Source organism: Lepisosteus oculatus, chromosome 16 (genome assembly GCF_040954835.1).
Source record: "Lepisosteus oculatus isolate fLepOcu1 chromosome 16, fLepOcu1.hap2, whole genome shotgun sequence".
NCBI lineage: Eukaryota > Metazoa > Chordata > Actinopteri > Semionotiformes > Lepisosteidae > Lepisosteus > Lepisosteus oculatus.
Genome location: NC_090711.1, coordinates 14200635 through 14217967, shown reverse-complemented (window position 1 = coordinate 14217967; position 17333 = coordinate 14200635). Strand labels below are relative to the sequence as shown.

The 17333-nt window shown below is 47.2% G+C and overlaps 1 protein-coding gene across 4 annotated transcripts in view; it reads left to right on the top strand.

The window, feature by feature from the left end:
• The window catches only part of LOC102684619 (phosphatidate phosphatase LPIN2), a 35411-nt gene that overhangs the window by 3789 nt on the left and 14289 nt on the right, over nucleotides 1–17333 (top strand). The window contains exons 2-7 of one of the 4 annotated variants that reach the window (XM_069179348.1): nucleotides 8766–8910; nucleotides 9815–10015; nucleotides 10819–10914; nucleotides 12853–13082; nucleotides 13877–13984; nucleotides 14646–14754. In XM_069179348.1, the coding sequence (XP_069035449.1) occupies nucleotides 9824–10015; nucleotides 10819–10914; nucleotides 12853–13082; nucleotides 13877–13984; nucleotides 14646–14754 (735 nt within the window). In that variant the 5' untranslated portion in view covers nucleotides 8766–8910; nucleotides 9815–9823. Of the gene's footprint in view, nucleotides 1–6034; nucleotides 6460–8765; nucleotides 8911–8933; nucleotides 9132–9814; nucleotides 10016–10818; nucleotides 10915–12852; nucleotides 13083–13876; nucleotides 13985–14645; nucleotides 14755–17333 lie in introns of those variants that run through there. The other 3 variants (XM_069179346.1, XM_069179349.1, XM_069179347.1) reach the window with 3 other exon arrangements.

The window sequence follows — 17333 nt, the reverse complement described above, 5'->3', positions numbered from 1 at the left end:
ACCCACAGGGAGGTTTCTTTTGTCTTTACGGCTGTGCAAATCTTTTCTCCATTGCAGCGGACACGCCTAACTTTTATGAAAACGAACCAGCCACAGACATAACATACCTTCCAAATTTGTGCTGGGTGGAAGTCATAAGACAATAAGTCAATAGTAAAATGCAAGTCCTATACTGAAGTTGCTTCACTTGCTAAATAAAGGCTTTAAATGAGATGAAGCCATTAGTAGCTAATTGATCCAAGGATCTCATTCAGACATTTCTTGAGAGAAGTCACAGTATAACTACATGGCTCAGTAGCTTGTTCCACTCTCTCACTCCCCTTTGTGTAAAGAGGTGCATCCAATACAATAATACCTTATGAGTAAGCTTTCTCCTAGTCCTATAGTGCATCGATCAATAAACTGCATCCCGATCCATCTGTGTAAAGGTGAAATTTCCACATAATGACATCGTCTGTTTTACATGCCGTACCCTCAATTCATCGTACAGTAAGTTACCTGTGCATGTCTGCATGAGGTTGTCGATAACATTCTGATTTTTAAGACTGTAGAGTTATTTTCCACTTGCTGGGGATTAATCAGCCAGGACACTCGCGCTTGGTGATGACGGTGAGGGACGTGCCCCTGATAATCCTATTCTTTTTCCTATTTCCAATGTCACCACAGAGCACATAATGGTGAAGAGCAACACTGGCCCTGTAGGTGCAGTGTCTCTGCTGGTTTCATTCCATCTCTGCTCTTAATGGCGTTAATCAGATCCTTATTGGCTTTTGTCTCCTAGGCATCTCCGGTCATAACATAAAAATGTATTAAACCATGTCCTGTCCACTTTATATAAGGCCTAATGAACAGATGACTTGAATTAAATGAGTGAGAGACCCACACACCAATCAGCATTTTTAAATAGGCTTTCTTTTAATTTTTTAAGGCGTCACTGTATTAAGAAAAAGTCTATGCAACTTTGTTGCAAAAGATGCATTTCTTAAATTGTTTCACAACATTGTTTATCTGGTTCACTCAAAAGCACTACTTCTACCATTTCTGTTCTGAAAATGAGTCAATTCCAGAACTTTTAAATGACTGTAGATCCATCTACAGTCTACATCTACAATTGTGATCTAATGCCTTTAGGTTTGGTGAAATCAAAATGGATTTTCCAGATTGACCCATTTTGTTTGGTCAATTAATTGGGTTTTCAAGTATTCCACTAGAGACAACATACTGGAGTACTGTTACTTCACCATTAGGGCACAAAACTGCACAAAAGATCAAGGTATGACCCAGAAAAAACTATCAAGCTGCCTAAAGTGGAATACAGAGACAAATGAGAAAAACAGCTTTGGGACACCAACTCGGGGTGTGTGGTAAGGCTTGCAGGTTAGCACTAACTATAAAGGCAACACCAGTGGTATTTCCCCGGCTAATGCATTTCCAGGTGAACTGGACACCCTTTACTCCCCCTTTGAGGCTCACCGAGCCCACTATCAAGGCTCCCAGCGAGCCAGGGGACTTTGTGTTGCAGCTCTTTAAACATGAGGTGTGTAGAGTCTTTAAGAGAGTGAAAGGTGGTGTCTCCCCTCGTGTCCTTAAAACCTGTGCTGGTCCGCTATCTCAGATTAATAATAATAATTGCTTTCATTTATATTGCACTATTCTGGACACTCCACTCAAAGCACTTTATAGGTAATGGGGACTCCACTCCACCACCACCAATGTGCAGCCCCGCCTGGGTGATTACTGATCACAGATTACTGCCTAGTGCCTCTCACTTTGTGGCTGTAAAGTGCCTGCAAAGGTTAGTCTTGTCATATATCAACTGTACCTTCCCAGACTCCCTCCACCCACTTCACTTTGCTTACCACTCAGAAAGGTCTGTTTATGATGCAGTAGCTCTAGCACTTCATACGGCCCTTGGTGAAGAGCATTTAGACAGGCAGAGCACCTGAGCCAGGATGCTATTTATAGCTCACAGCTCAACCTTGAACACAGTTGTCCCTGCCATGCTGGTCCCGAAACTCAATAATCTGGGCTTTTGTAGCTCCGTCTGCAACTGGATACTGGATTTCCTGACTGGCAGACCTCAGGTAGTGGCAACTGGCAATAAAATCTCCTCTACAGTGATCCTTAATACTGGAGCTCTCCAGGGCTGCTTGTTAATTATAAAAATGTTCAGATTTGCAGATGACGCCGCAGTTACTGAGCTGATCAGTAACAGCGATGAGTCCGCATATGGGAGTGCGGTGGTGCCATGACAACGACCTGGCTCCGCACGTCTACAAGACAAAAGAGCCTATTGTGGACCTCAGGAGACCCAGAGGGAGTCGCGTCCCAATCCGCGTCGAGGGCACAACAGTGGAAACTGTCAGCTGCTCCAGATTCCTCTCTGTGCTCTTTTTCTGCAGCGGCGTAGAAAGTGTCCCCACTAGTGGCGTCACTGTGTGGTACAGCGATACTACCATGCATGACAAAGACGCAGTTAAAAAAGGTCCTGGCAATGGCACAGAGAGTTATAGCATGTGATTTACCACCAATCAGTGAGATTCACACCATCTGCTGTCACAATAAAGTCCAATCCGTCATTCATGATCCCAGCCATCCTGGCCACAAACTGCAACATTAAAACACGCATTTTGTGCTGGCTTACTCGTATCTATTGTCCTGTGTGTTCATTGTTTTGTGCTACCCGTTTTATGTTGTTGTGACTCAGTATTTATTGGTTGAAGAAGTTCGAGTAGGGAACGGTCAGCTTGCATAGGCTGCAAAGGAACAGGTAAAGGTCTATTCCATGCTAAAAGCTGCTTATTCTCTTTTCTTTTACTTTCAACATGGAGTAGACCTTTATCTGTTCCATTACTTATTATTTACTGTTCTGTAATGTGCACATCCCCAGAGAACAGCATAAATAAGAATCCCAATGTACATGTACACATGGCAAATAAATTCGGGGTGTCCAGCCATGGCCCAAAGTATTCCCTCTATTCTTACAGGTGACCCTAAATCGCCTGTTATTCAAGATCAGGATCACTTGTTGAAAGCAGTTGATCAATTAAGGGAGTAATGTTTGAATGAAGGAAGTGCTGGCCCTTGATGGATATTCTGATTTTGATCCTAGATGACCTCTAAATGACTTAATTGGCAACCCCACCTTTTTAATTGATAATGGGAATATTTTTCAGTTCTTGGTAAATCGGTGATTTAAAAGCTACCCATCACACGTCCTGGAGAGCACCAGTCCAGGATCAGAGTTAGAGGGGTCCAGTTTTTCCAGAAGCAGTTTGGGGTTTTTGACTCTGATTACTGTGAATTGCCTGTTTAAGTTTGCATTTTGTTTTACATAAAGGGCGTTTGTACCATTTCGCCTTCTCACAGTATTTGAGGTACAAACCTGCATCGTTCGATTTGTTTGTGTCCAATTTGGCAGTTCTCACAGTGCCTTTCAAGGGCTATTGCTGTCTGCTTTAGCTTTCCTGTGCTTTAACTTGAACTTGAACTTTATTGCCATATGTAACCGGTACATGTACTGTTACAATGGAATTCTTACAGAAAGTCTCTCGATTGTAAAACAAGTGTAAAAACACAAAGTGCAAACAGTGCATCAAGACAATATACAAACAAAAAGTAGACAGTGTACAAGTAAACATGTAGACAGTTTGAATGTAAACAATACAGACGTGTAAACAATGACTGGAGATGTACAATAAATAAGAAATCATAAAGAGGTAGATGGTGATGGTGTAGGTGTGGTCCAAGGGGGTTGGCTAAATGTGTTCGCCTATCTCACTGCTTGTGGGTAGAAGCTATTGAAGAATCTAGTGGTAAGTGTCCGTATGCTCTTATATCTCTTGCCTGAGGGCAGTGGGGTGAAGAGCTCATGCCCGGGGTGGTGACTGTCCTCTGTGATGGCCAGAATTCTACCACGGCAGCGGTCCTCATAGAGCTGTTTAATCTCGGTGAGACCACAGCCGATGATCTTCTGGGCCATATTGACCATTCTCTGCAGTGCCTTTCTTTCTCGGGAAGAGGTGTTGCCATACCGCACGGTGATTCCTGTGCTCTCGATGGTGCAGCGATTTAGTTTTTATATTTTTAATTCTTGATTTCAAGCCGAATTTCTCACTTTTGTCAGATATGGTATAGCCACATCCTCGCACCGGAAGAAGGCTCCACAGCCGAAACGTTGTGCTTCCTTTCTTCTCTTCTCAGCATGGAGTAAACCTTTAATTGTTCCTTGGTTTGATATGGTGTTTGGGAATGGATTCAGTAATATCTGAATTCTCTGATCTTTCGGTGCATTTCTCCAAGATGACTGGTTCAGGTCATACAGGGGTGCTGGGCTGTCAGTGTGGGGTGCTGTGCCCTTTTAATGTCAGATCGGGTGTTTCGCGTTTTGGCCTGGTAGTGAATGCGCTCATAGAGAGAGGTTCAGGTCCGTGACAGCACGGTCCACCACATTACCGCCTGTGTTTGTCACAGCAGGTCTCTCTCAGGGTGGGTTCTCCCTTGGCGCTCGGTTGTAATGCCTCAGGAGGAAGCTTCGCCCCTTTGGCTTCTCAGCCAAGCACAGACAGAACCTCCTCTTCCTCTTACACTCCGCAGGCTTTTTTTATTTGATTGCGGCAACACCTCAACAGCAGGCTAAAACCGACCCCCCCCCTCCCGCTGTCGGTCTCTCTGTCCAGCCCTCTCCCTGTCTGTCCGAGCTCTCTCCCTCTCCCGCTGTCGGTCTCTCTGTCCGAGCTCTCTCCCTCTCCCGCTGTCGGTCTCTCTGTCCTGCCCTCTCCCTGTCTGTCCGAGCTCTCTCCCTCTACCGCTGTCGGTCTCTCTGTCCTGCCCTCTCCCTGTCTGTCCGAGCTCTCTCCCCCTCCCGCTGTCGGTCTCTCTGTCCTGCCCTCTCCCTGTCTGTCCGAGCTCTCTCCCTCTACCGCTGTCGGTCTCTCTGTCCTGCCCTCTCCCTGTCTGTCCGAGCTCTCTCCCTCTCCCGCTGTCGGTCTCTCTGTCCTGCCCTCTCCCTGTCTGTCCGAGCTCTCTCCCCCTCCCGCTGTCGGTCTCTCTGTCCTGCCCTCTCCCGCTGTCGGTCTCTCTGTCCTGCCCTCTCCCTGTCTGTCCGAGCTCTCTCCCTCTCCCGCTGTCGGTGTCTCTGTCCTGCCCTCTCCCGCCGTCGGTGTCTCTGTCCTGCCCTCTCCCTGTCTGTCCGAGCTCTCTCCCTCCCGCTGTCGGTCTCTCTGTCCTGCCCTCTCCCTGTCTGTCCAAGCTCTCTCCCTCTCCCGCTGTCGGTCTCTCTGTCCTGCCCTCTCCCCGTCTGTCCGAGCTCTCTCCCTCTCCCGCTGTCGGTGTCTCTGTCCTGCCCTCTCCCCGTCTGTCCGAGCTCTCTCTCTCTCTCCCCCCGCACACCAGCTGACTCCACTGATTCGGGGCTTTGCAGCTGGACTCTGAAAGTGCTGCCTGCTGCAGATCCTTTAACTGAGCACTGTGTCTGTACACAAACGGGACAACAACAACAAAAAAAAAAAGCTCGCACCAGCCAGAAGCCCCGGGTGAGCCAGCAGCGGAGGGGCACAGCACTGCTGCCCGGGACCATTCCAGTCAGTTTTGTACTCGTTCACATCTGCCTTTCTACCCGACGATTCCTCACACAGCTCTGCCCATTGGTGAGAAAATCGGATTCCCCAACAGGGGCACTTTCTCAGTCCTGTATCCCCCCGCCCCCACACACACACTCACACACCTGTCTTCCTTCCTGTGCCCGTAATGGGATCCAGATACTCTACCTGCCTGCCACCCTCGTGGTCAAGGACAGCTCCTCCTCCCTCTGGCACCCCACGATCGGAGGTGCCACACGCCACATGTACACGGTGTTTGGTTGCGCGGCTTTTTATAAAAGCCCCGTGAGGCCGCTGGGTGCAAAAGTGCCCGATTTATTTAGAAACTGCTGGCTTGCAAGCGGCGGTCAAGCTGTCATGTGCAGCACGAGAGGAAGTGTGAATGCACAGAGCTGGGAGGGGGGTGGGTGGGCAGGGGCTGTGTGTGAATGTGCTGGGCCCCTCTCTCTCGCTCTCCCACTCTCTCACTCTCTCAGCGCAGTGGGGCTGCAGCCAGAGAGACAGGCCCAGGGTGGCGGGGGGGACACAGCACAGCCCGGAGACCACCAGCGCGGCGCTGGCCTGGGGAGTTCGCAGATCTCGAGGAAAGGGAGAAAAGCAGGGGGGGGCGTGGGAGACGTTCACCGCAACGGAGGCATCAGAGAAAAGGAGGGTCTGGGGGCCAAGCGATTAGGGTCACTTGATGTAGCGCCCTGTGAGGAGCTGGTCCCCGATTATAGCAAGCGAGACCCAGAGAGGCCTTGTCAACACCCGGGAGCGCCGCAGTGGGGAATGCTGGGAGTGTTGTCCTCTGATGGCAGCTGGGGGGACCCAGGGACAGAGCGTCGTGGGGAACGAGTCCCTGCACCCCTCGCTGTGGGTAAGCAGCTCAGCAGCTTTCGGGTTTATTTTCAGCTTCACTGCTTCTCCGTGGTGATCTTATTTTCCTGCAGGACAGCGAGGGTTGTCTTAAGTTGCAGAGGGTGTCCACCTTTTTCGAAAAAGGAAACAGGCTTTCTTTTCTTCTGGCCACCTCATCTGCTTGGAGTGCAGAAAGGTCTTCATCTGCCCTTTAGCTGTGAAGCTTGAATGCAGCATGATGCTCTTCAGGCTTGAGCTGTGAGGTCAGACTCAGGTGGCTGTTTGATTTGTGTACCAAGTCCTAGTCTGCTTTGTTTCGTTTGCCTTAATGGGTTGAAATGATCATTTGCAGTTGTTGGCCCTGTTGTACTGTCAGCACAGTAAAAACTGATTTAAAATGAAATGTGTGGTGAGACTAGAGAAGGGTTCTTCCTGAAACACATGAGGATGAAAATTGAAAATTGAAAGATGCCCATCTATAGCTACACTTACATGCAGATCTTTTCAGATCATGCTTAGCACGTCATTTAAAAATGTAAGAGACTAAAATCTAGGACTTTCTGCCTGTCTGCCTTTAATCTAAACTTTGACCTATGTACCAGTTACAAATTACAAACCCAGGTTGTGATGACAGCTTGTATCAAAACAGGGTCTGACCAGCAGGTTTGAAGTTTCCTGCTGGCTTCAGGAGTACTTTTTCTGTCTGCTGTGATGCCATCCAAGAAAACAAATAACGTTCTTGTTGTCTTATCTCCCAAGGGTTTCTGTTCATTCTATCTAAAAGAAACTGCTGCACGTTATTTGCAGGTTTCAAGCCTGCTGTTTTGGAGATCCCTTGTGTATTAGTTACTGAAGCTACAGTCGCCAACCTGTGACCGGCTGGATACCAGGTGCCTGACAACTGACACCCTTTGTCTTTTGCCAGGGTTCTTTTTAGTTTTTTTTTATTTATTGTCTTTCATTTATTTGATGATTTGGTATTTATCCAAAGTCGCACCTGGGATTCAAACCCACTGCCTTCCTTTCCTTACAAGTCTAACTCTTACATTCACTTTCTTTACTGATTTATACGATGTACTTACGACTTACTGGAGTAATTTGTGTGAGGTGGCCTGCTCAAGGGCACATCAGCAGTGTCTCCCCTGGGGTAAGAACCCACAACCTTCCAGTTATGAATCCAGAAACCTGAACATTGCACCATTCTGCTGCCCTACAAATGATGACAGCCAGCATGAAACATGAGCCTGTAACTCCTGAAGCAATTCGAAACAACAAACAGCACCTGTTTGGCCACAGTGTCTTACACATGCTGTATATCTATTATATATTTTTGTGACTGGCATTCCTAGTGATGAGCTCTAAATTGCAACACTGCACTATGCAGCAGTGTAAACCAAATGAAATTCATTGATAGAATCATTAAAACACAAATTACAAAGAATCCCCAGAAAGAGATTAATTACAGGTGTTCGAAGTATGTTGATGTGACATTGTGTTTACTTTGGCTGCGATCAGGCCTGCAGCCCTTACTCAAGAAAGTTACTGCACAGGGAGCTGCCCAGGGCAGACAAATCCACTGTGTGGTTCCTCAGTGCGTCTGTCCTGTCTCCAGGTGTGTCAGCGTGTGGTGCTGATGCTTCTGTGAGCTCTGGTAGTCTTCAGAAAGGCTCTCTTGTCCCGTGAGATGGAGACTTTAGTGAACTAGAATCATGCGTTCGAATGGCAGCAGTTTCATGTTCTAAGTAAAATCCGATCGTACGTTGTGGAGTGTTGTGATGAGTTTGTGCTCCTCAATTATGTCACATAGGAGTTTTTACTTTTAAGAATATGACACTCCTTCTGTTTTAACAACTGTGTTGTGTGCTCTTCTGGGTAAGAATTAGTGTACATCCCTTTGTACTGTGTTGTGAGGGTTCACTGGGGATAGTGGTTCCAGTCCTTTCTGTAGTCAGGGGGATACCCACAGGTTTCCCTTCTCCTCCTACCTCTTTCGTTGCTACATATCCAGACCCTTTTTGTCCACTATGTTCAGATCGGCACCTAGGAGCCACCTTTTTAAATGCAACTGTGTGAACAAGTCAACTTGTTAACTTGGAACACTCCTTTTTGACTATAGACAGTAGTAGCCTTGTATAATATCTGCTGTACCATAGTGCCTACTGGAAAACCTACTGTCTTTAAGAGAAAGAAGAGGTGTTGCCATAGATAGATACCAGAGATACCATCTGAGACTGAGGCTTGTCTACTAGCTGACAATTCTGTTCTGTTCAGCAACATGAGCTAAGATGATGTGCTTAGGTTGTTTTTCTGCATCTTTTCCTCCAGTAATAAATGATCACAGATCTACAGCAGTCGTAATGCAGAGGGCTGGAAGTTCTGACCTTTCAAAGAGGAACACACAAAGCCTTGCATCATTCTGCTGTTTAAATAAGATCTGTCCCCTCCCAGGAGCACCTAGAGAGAGGCATAGGTATGTGTGCTGTGATCCAGGTCCATCAGCGGTCAGGGCTAGCCCTCCCTGGAATGCAGCTGTAAATACTAGATAAGTGTTAGACCTTGGCTGCTTGCAGGGAAGTGGGATTTCTGGACTGCAGAGTGTAACTGGATCCAAAGGTTAAAGCTAATGCAATAGGATATCATCTTCAGTCCCTGTAATGGACAGAAAGCCTGCCAGCAGGAGCTAGTTAGAAAGTAAGTAAATTTTTTCATTCTCCAATGCACACGTGCAGGTAAGATTTCTTAACCTATGCCTTTGTTTTCTTCTGCTTCTTTTTGATTTCCCACACTTCAAATTGTATTTTTTGTTCATGTTAACGGTCAGAAACAACATGTTTGCGTTGGTTCAATAACGTTGCTCCTGGATGCAATGCCATATCCTCTATGGTTCAATCAGTACTGAATCTGTTCCTCTATAAACTATATTGGTACTTGTTTTTTTCTGCCTGCGTCCGGTTTACACTCCAGAGCTGTTTTGTACAGCTGAAAATCTCCATCCAGCTTGTCAGGAGGAAGTGGGACTCACTGTCCTGCACACAGAATGTATGAAATGGTCTCATATCCAATGCTCACCAGATCTATGTGAAGACAGGCTGAAAAGAGGCTTTTTAAGATGCTCTCCAGTCATAAGATGTGTCAGAGCTACCATGCTCTTCATAACTGCTTGATACTTTGTGCACAATCTGTAAAAGGGTCGAATTTATTCTCTGATGACCCAGCAGGGTGATGGCTGTGAAGGGTCTGGAGGAGTCCCACTCAGTGGTCAATGAGCTGCACGCTGGGTGTTTCCCGTTGGGGACAGGAGGAGCGTGTGTACTAACCCTCTCTCGCGGCAGCACAGGCTCAGTTTGCATGAACCCCCTCGCCCTCTCCTGCAGTCTCAGACCATGAACTACGTGGGCCAGCTGGCGGAGACGGTGTTCGTGACCGTGAAGGAGCTGTACCGGGGGCTCAACCCCGCCACGCTGACCGGCGGCATCGACGTCCTCGTCGTGCGGCAGCCCGACGGCTCCCTGCAGTGCTCGCCGTTCCACGTGCGCTTCGGCAAGCTGGGGGTGCTGCGCTCGCGCGAGAAGGTGGTGAGTGAGGGGGGGGGGGGAGTCCGCGGTCCAGTCCAAGTCTCGCTGGCCGAACCCGACCAGACCAGGGAGGGACTAAAGAGCTCTGACAGGCAGGGGAGCACAGACCTGCTTTATAGAAGGGCTTCTCATCCTCATCCCTAGAGCTTCAGTGTCGGTTTGAACATGCCTTGTGTAAAAGTTTGAGTTTAAGTGCAGCATATTTCATTACGCCGACTAGCTCTGTTGGTGGAGCACGAGACTCATCCTCTCAGGGTAGTGGGTCCGTGTCCCACGTCGGGCGCCAGGTCCTCCATGTTGGAGGTTGGGCAGAAGGCTAACCACCCTGTCCCGTGAAAAAAACTCATGTTTACGGAAACAGCAACAGGATGTTGCTGCCCCTACAAGCCGGAGGGTATAACGGGCAAACATCCATCCATCCATCCATCCATCCATCCATCCATCCATCCATCCAAATTCATGATTTCCATAACATGATTGCTAATCTCTTTAGACATTGAATACCGTTGCTGCTCTTGAGGAACCTGTACAAAATTATTCGTACTACTTTTTCATTTATCCTGCTCATTAATATGAAATGATCGCAGGCTGTGTGCGTGAAGGAGTGCAGGACAGTGAAAGGGTCCCACTGACACAAGCAGGGGGCTCCCTCCTCCCCATCCCAGCACACCTGTCCAGGATGGGTATTCTTTGGGAGGGGGTGTCATGGCCTCCGCTTGAAGTCGCCGGGAGTGGGCGCCGGTTGAGAGCGGCTGTGTATACCCAGCCCTTTGGGCTCAGTAACGGGTGGCTCTGGCCTGCAGGTGGACATCGAGATCAATGGGGAGCCGGTGGAGCTGCACATGAAGCTGGGCGACAACGGGGAGGCCTTCTTTGTGGAGGAGAGCGAGGACCTGCAGGTTTGTCACCGGCTGCTCCCAGCAACCGTGAAATGTCTGTTTTTGCCAAATTGTAAGTGTGACAGTGGAGCACAACTCCCACTGCACTCCCTGCTCAGCACCTGAGGCTCATCAGGTCTGGTATTGAAGAGATCTCAGAAGTGGTTCAAGTTCTGAACTAGCGTTCTAACGAAACGGCTACTAAATTATTATCCCTTTATAACATATAACATCACTTTATTAACCCTTTACAATTTCTTGCATTAGGAATTTCTTTTTTGCATACCCCAGCTTGCTCTCCATGAGACACACAGACATGGAGAGAAGCTTGGGATCAGAGCTGGGGGTCAGCCATTGTACAGCGCCCCTGGAGCAGTTGGGGTTAAGGGCCTTGCTCAGGGGCCCAACAGAATAAGATTCCTCTGCCAGCTGCGGGATTTGAACCGGCAACCTTCCAGCCACAGGCGCAGATCCTTAGCCACAGAGCCACTGCTCCGCCCCTTTAGTGGAAAGACTCTTCTTTGTATAGAGCGAAGAAGTCTTGTCTTATGATATGACGACACACCAGCACACCGCTCGCTTCCTGGCTAAGGAAAGGAGTGCTCTGCCGGTGCTCAGGCAGTCCATGCAGATCCACACTCTTACAGAAGAAACTTGCCACACTTATCTTTCTTGTTGTTTGTAAGGCTGTTCTTTCCTGCAGTGCTGTTTTGCCGCTGTGCTTCTTTGTCTTTCTGTCAGTGGTGTACCAGACCACAGCACTTTCCTTCCTGATTATAGGTAATGAAAGAGACAACAGTACCTGGGCTGTCTGTCTGTAGGCACAGTGAACTTGTTAAAGGTGCATGAGAACAGTATATAAATGTGTACAGTTATTAAGAATTTTCAGAATTCTATTAGAAAGATACTTTATTGATCCCGTGAGGGAAATTGCAGAATTTACAGGCTAGTTATGTGTTTGATATAAATCAAATCAAAGTTTATTTATCAAATGCACAACAATACAGCGTGCAGCAGTAGTTGCTGGCAATGAAATGTCTTTTCTGCAAGCTCACAAGAATCACAAAAATCACAAAATTAAGGTTGAACAAAATTAAATGAACTTTATATTTCCATATCTTTCTCTGCTGTCTGCTCTGCCTGTATGTTGCCCAGGCTCGGAGCACAGATTAAGCTGTATGGTCAAGGTGGTGCCGGGCCAGTGGGGTTGGGTGGACAGTGAAACGCGCCAGAGTCGCCTGTGAGCTTACAGGAATAGATGTACCGCTCCTCCTGTCCACACTGACTAACTCTCCTGCGAGGACTGTGTCGGATGTCCAACGCAAGGGTGGATCTGTATGAGGAGCATGTCCACAGGGGGGTGGACAGCTGGGTTGCTACAAGAAAATAACTGATTTCCAATCTCTTTAAAAGACTTCGTTGCTTCAGTAATAAATAAATTAAGCTGGCTGTCAGATCAGTGAGTGCTCCTGACCCCTGCCAACTGAGTTAATGATAATATTTGTGACAGCAGCCAAAGTGCTCCAGTCTGCTCACCACACACCAGCTATCATTGTTGAGAAGAGCAGAGCGATGAAGCCAATTCAAGATGGGAATTATTAGGAGGCCATGATTTGTAAGAGCCAATGGGAAATTTGGCCAGGATGCCGGGGTTACACCCCTACTCTTTTCGAGAAATGCCCTGGGATTTTTAATGACCACAGAGTCAGGACCTCAGTTTTACGTCTCATCCGAAGGACGGTGCCTGTTTACAGTATAGTGTCCCTGTCACTATACTGGGGCATTAGGACCCACATGGACCACAGGGTGAGCGCCCCCTACTGGCCTCACTAACACCTCTTCCAGCAGCAACCTTAGCTTTCCCAGGAGGTCTCCTATCCAGGTATTGGCCAGGCTCACACTGCTGCTGTGAGCTGCAGGGTGATATAGCTGAGCGTTGAGCCCGTGTCTCTCCCGCAGGACAGGGTCCCAGCGCACCTTTGCACATCCCCCATCCCCCTGGAGAGCGCCGAGGACTGCGAGGCCCCAGGGACGCCTCTCAGCGGCGCCTCCCGCAGGAAGAAGCGGCGACGCAAGCGCACGCGTTCGGACGCCCCCTGGCGGGAAGAGGGGAGCTCCTCCTCCGATGAGCGGGACGTCCCGGAGAGCGAGGGATCTGGGCCAGAGCTGCCCGCACACCTAGCAGCCAGGTTAGTCTGCCAGCATGGCTCTCTGGTCTTTTCAAGATGGATTTTAAACTTGATAGTATTTTTCAAGCTCTTTGAAATCTAACCTTGAAACTCCACGCCAATCTATAGTCATCACCCAGTTCCACAAAGCGTCACGTTGGAAACAATTTGATGGGCCAGTGAATGATGACACATCCATTGCAGCTGCGTTATACAGCAGCTACCGGCATGTAGAGTAGAGTTTATTGTCATATGTCCAATAAACATTGCATTGGAATCCTTATTCTTATTCATGCTGATCTCTCAGGACATACACAGTACAGCAGACAACACCACACAATGTAGACAGTACATTACAAACATAAATAATAACAGGAGCCATAAATATGTAGTAGTGAGAAAACCACATGGAAGACCATGCAAAAAGTGCATAGTGCAGGTTTGTATTGAGTCTGAGGCATTGCAGTTAGCTGTTGAGGATGCATACTGCAGTAGGGTAGAAGCTGTTCTTAAGTCTACTGGTCCATGTTAGAAACTGTTTATGCTGTAGTGTTGACAGGTGTGGCTGTTAATGTGGCAACACTGACTCTCCCTTGCACCTTAGTGTTTGTTAGATTGGTCCAGGTCTCCTCATATGATGCATCACTGGCATTCCTGTCACTCATGGGCAGGAGAAATCAAAGTGCAGATCTGCTTTCTTCCTTGAATCCAGATGGAAATGCACCATCAAGTCCTGAGTTTGGGTCATTTTAAAATGTTTTTCAAAGTTTTAAACTCAGCATCACACTAAAGCTTTACTCCCGGTGTCTCAACAGCAGTTCTGTCTACTATTCCTTTTCGGAGGACCCGGCGCTAGAAACAGGCAATACGCTGTCCCGAGACGTCCATCCCTATTCCGATGGAGAGTGGTCGCTCTCCGAGAGGTGAGCTTGTGCTCGTATGGTATAGCTCCCCACTGCTTTTCCCGAGGCAGGAAGGTGTGACCCTTCAGCAGGTGTGAGCCTGGTCAGTACCTGGATGCGAGATCTCCTGGGGGAAAAAAACTAAGGTTGCTGCTGGGAGAGGTGTTAGTGGGGCCAGCAGGGGGCGCTGACCTTGCAGTCTGTGTGGGTTCTAATGCCCCAGTGTAGTGAGGGGGACAATATACTGTAAAAAAGGCGCCGTCCTTCAGATGAGATGTAAAATCTCTGTGGTCATTAAAAATCCCAGGGTATTTCTCAAAAAGAGTAGGGGTGTAACCCTGGCGTCCTGGCCAAATTTCCCATTGGCCTTTACCAATCATGGCCTCCCAATAATTCCCATCCGTGAATTGGCTTCATCACTCTGTTCTCCTCCCCACTGATCGCTGATGTGTGGTGAGCGTTCTGGCGCACTATGGCTGCCGTCGCATCATCCAGGTGGGGCTGCACATTGGTGGTGGTGGAGGGGATCCCCATTACCTGTAAAGCGCTTTGAGTGGAGTGTCCAGAAAAGCGCTATATAAGTGTAAGCCATTATTATTATTAAATGGCAGCAGGTGGCTGCAAGCACGGACCTTGAATCTGGGGTTTGGTATTCTCAAGTCAATACTTCTCTCTCTTCTAGCGTGTTCCAGAGCCGACCCTCATCCCCCAAAAGTGATTCAGAGCTGCTGGTCCGCCCACAGGAGTCTATGGGGCCCCAGATGCAGTGGGCCTGGGGCCGCTTCCCGAAGGTAAGCAGCCCTGAGGAACAAGAAAGATCTGGGTCAGGTCACTGCAGATCTTTCTACCTCCCAGCCCTGTTTGAACAAACTGGTTCCACCCACTGTAATTGTCAGCCCATGAGTGTACCACAACCTTGTCACAAAATTGCAGACAACCTGTTCCTTAAACCAGTTGATTCACTAGACCATCTTAACTTCCACAAGCTGCTATATCATTTAGCAATATTTATAACACATGTATTAAATTAGTGAATACGCTTTCTTGAAATTGAGGGCGTCCGTGTTTACATCTGCATTTTTACAGCTGATCGTAAGTTAATGATATATTAAACTTTATATTATATTGCAACTTTAAAAGTAGCACCTTTTCCGGTAAGTGTAAGAAAAGTTATAAGGATAGCAGATTACAAAATGAGCTTATTAGGAACACGAGCAGATAGAGGTGCAGCAGAAAATACAAGATCATTAGAAAATAGAGAAGACACAGACGCTAATTAAATGCCTTTCTGAAAATAAATGTTTTGAGGACGGATTTAAATGGGTACTCAGACATTCTTGGAGATTGAATTCCAGAGATTTGGGTTGTAGCAAGAGAAGTCCCTTTCACCCATGAGTGTAGATGAGCTTGGAGAACATATAAAAAAGTGAGATGAAAAAAGGTTGCGAGATGAGCAGTACACAGATATGTCTACCCAATGTACTGAGGTGCCAAGCCATGTACAGCCTTATTGGTGAGTATGAGGATGGTGTTGACCCCGAACCTAATAGAAACCTAGTGCAAAGACTCCAAGACAGGGGTAATGTGATGGCTTGCATGCAACCTGCTCAGCATTCTGGCTGTCAAATTCTGAACATATTGGAGTTTGTACAGTGTGGATATAAATACCCGGGTAGGTTAGGGTGTTGCAGTAATCAACAGTCTGGTGGTATTGAAAAGAATTATATTTTTACAATATTCTTCACATGAGGGTTAGAAGTCAAGCCAGAATCAAATCCATCCTAGGATAGGATTCCTGCATTGGTTTTACATAGTTGCTGTGAGGTGCCGAGCAGAATGACTTCAGCATGGTTGCAGTTTAAGCAAATTTGAGTCAGATAGGTTTTTACATCAGAGATGCAATTAGAGCAGTGGTTCTCAAACTTTTTGGACCAAGTACCACCCCTGATCAAACCAAACCATCCAAGTACCACCTACAACTCATCTTCTTAAAGGAACCCCAGAAAATCACAATGACCAACATGAGCGCCCGTGTGCGCACACACTCGCATACACATGTAATAAATATTAAAATAAACTTTATTTGATATAGCACCTTTTAAAGGTGGCTTCTCAAAGCGCTTTACAGAATGACAACAGGAACAACAGCAATTAAAAATAAATAATGAAAAAGCACCATTTCAGCGAGAGGGGTGAGCCTGTTTAGTCGAGCAAAGCAGAAGGGAATTCATTGGTCGAGCCTTGATACAATACACAACAGAGTCAAACAGATTTTAATCGTTTAAATTTTGTTGACGACCAAGGCCTCGCAGTGGATGCTGCAGTGCGTCCACTTCATATCTGGAGCAACCTCTCTAATTCGTGCAACTACTTGTGCGTCGGCTTGTCATCTTTGTAGCACAGTCTGTACAAACTCAGACGCATTTTATCTAGTCGAGGCCATTCTCTTCGATAAATTCATTCAGAAGCTGCTCTCCTGCAGTTCCTGTTGGTAGCGGCTTATGGAACAGAAAGTCCTCATGGGACATGCCCTCAAACTCGTATCGAACATAAACGAGTAAACTGGCCAAATCAACGACATCTACAGACTCATCTAATTGCAGTGAAAAGCATCTGCTCATCTTAACGCGCTCTATCAGCGTCCTTTTGATATCATCCGCCATATCAATAATTCTACGAGTGACTGTCTTTCGGGGGGGGGCAGCAGGTCGAGCTGTTTAGCAGCCTTTTCTTCACACATAATACGTGTCAGCCCTTTTGCCAACGGTAAACAAAGTTCTTCACAAGTAGTTTGGGGCTTACCTGCTTTAGCAATCCGCAAGCTGGCATTTATCCCCGTTTCCATTTCAGGAGTCCGTCTCAGAAGTTAAAAGAATGGGAGGGAAACACAGAGATGCTCGGTGTATTTTTCTTAAATTAACCTAGAACAGTTCTTAAATATTTTTCTGTTATCACGCTTTCCTGAGCTCCCAAGATTGCCAGCGTTTGTAGTACGCATTTCTGTGCTCTCCTGTGCTCACAACATTGGCATTGTTCCTAATTCACGCACAGTCTCCTACCTCCCTATTTGCTGGAGATCACTTTTTTTAAATACAATTGGTCAGTTACATTCGTAGCATGCATTCCTATAGAATGGTATAGAATTCCATAGTAGCTCTTGTGTCCACTCAAGTATTAGCGCGCGCTGTATCGTAGTATGTAGGCTGTGTATTCGACACAAACTAATTTTATTCAAATAGAAAATATGAAAACTCTTCCCAATTTTTAAGTGCACTCAACAAAGTTCTAGGGTCATATGGCGTACCACATGGCAGCGTACCATAGTTTGAGAACCACTGAAATAGAGAGTGCAGAAACGGTTACTTTAGCG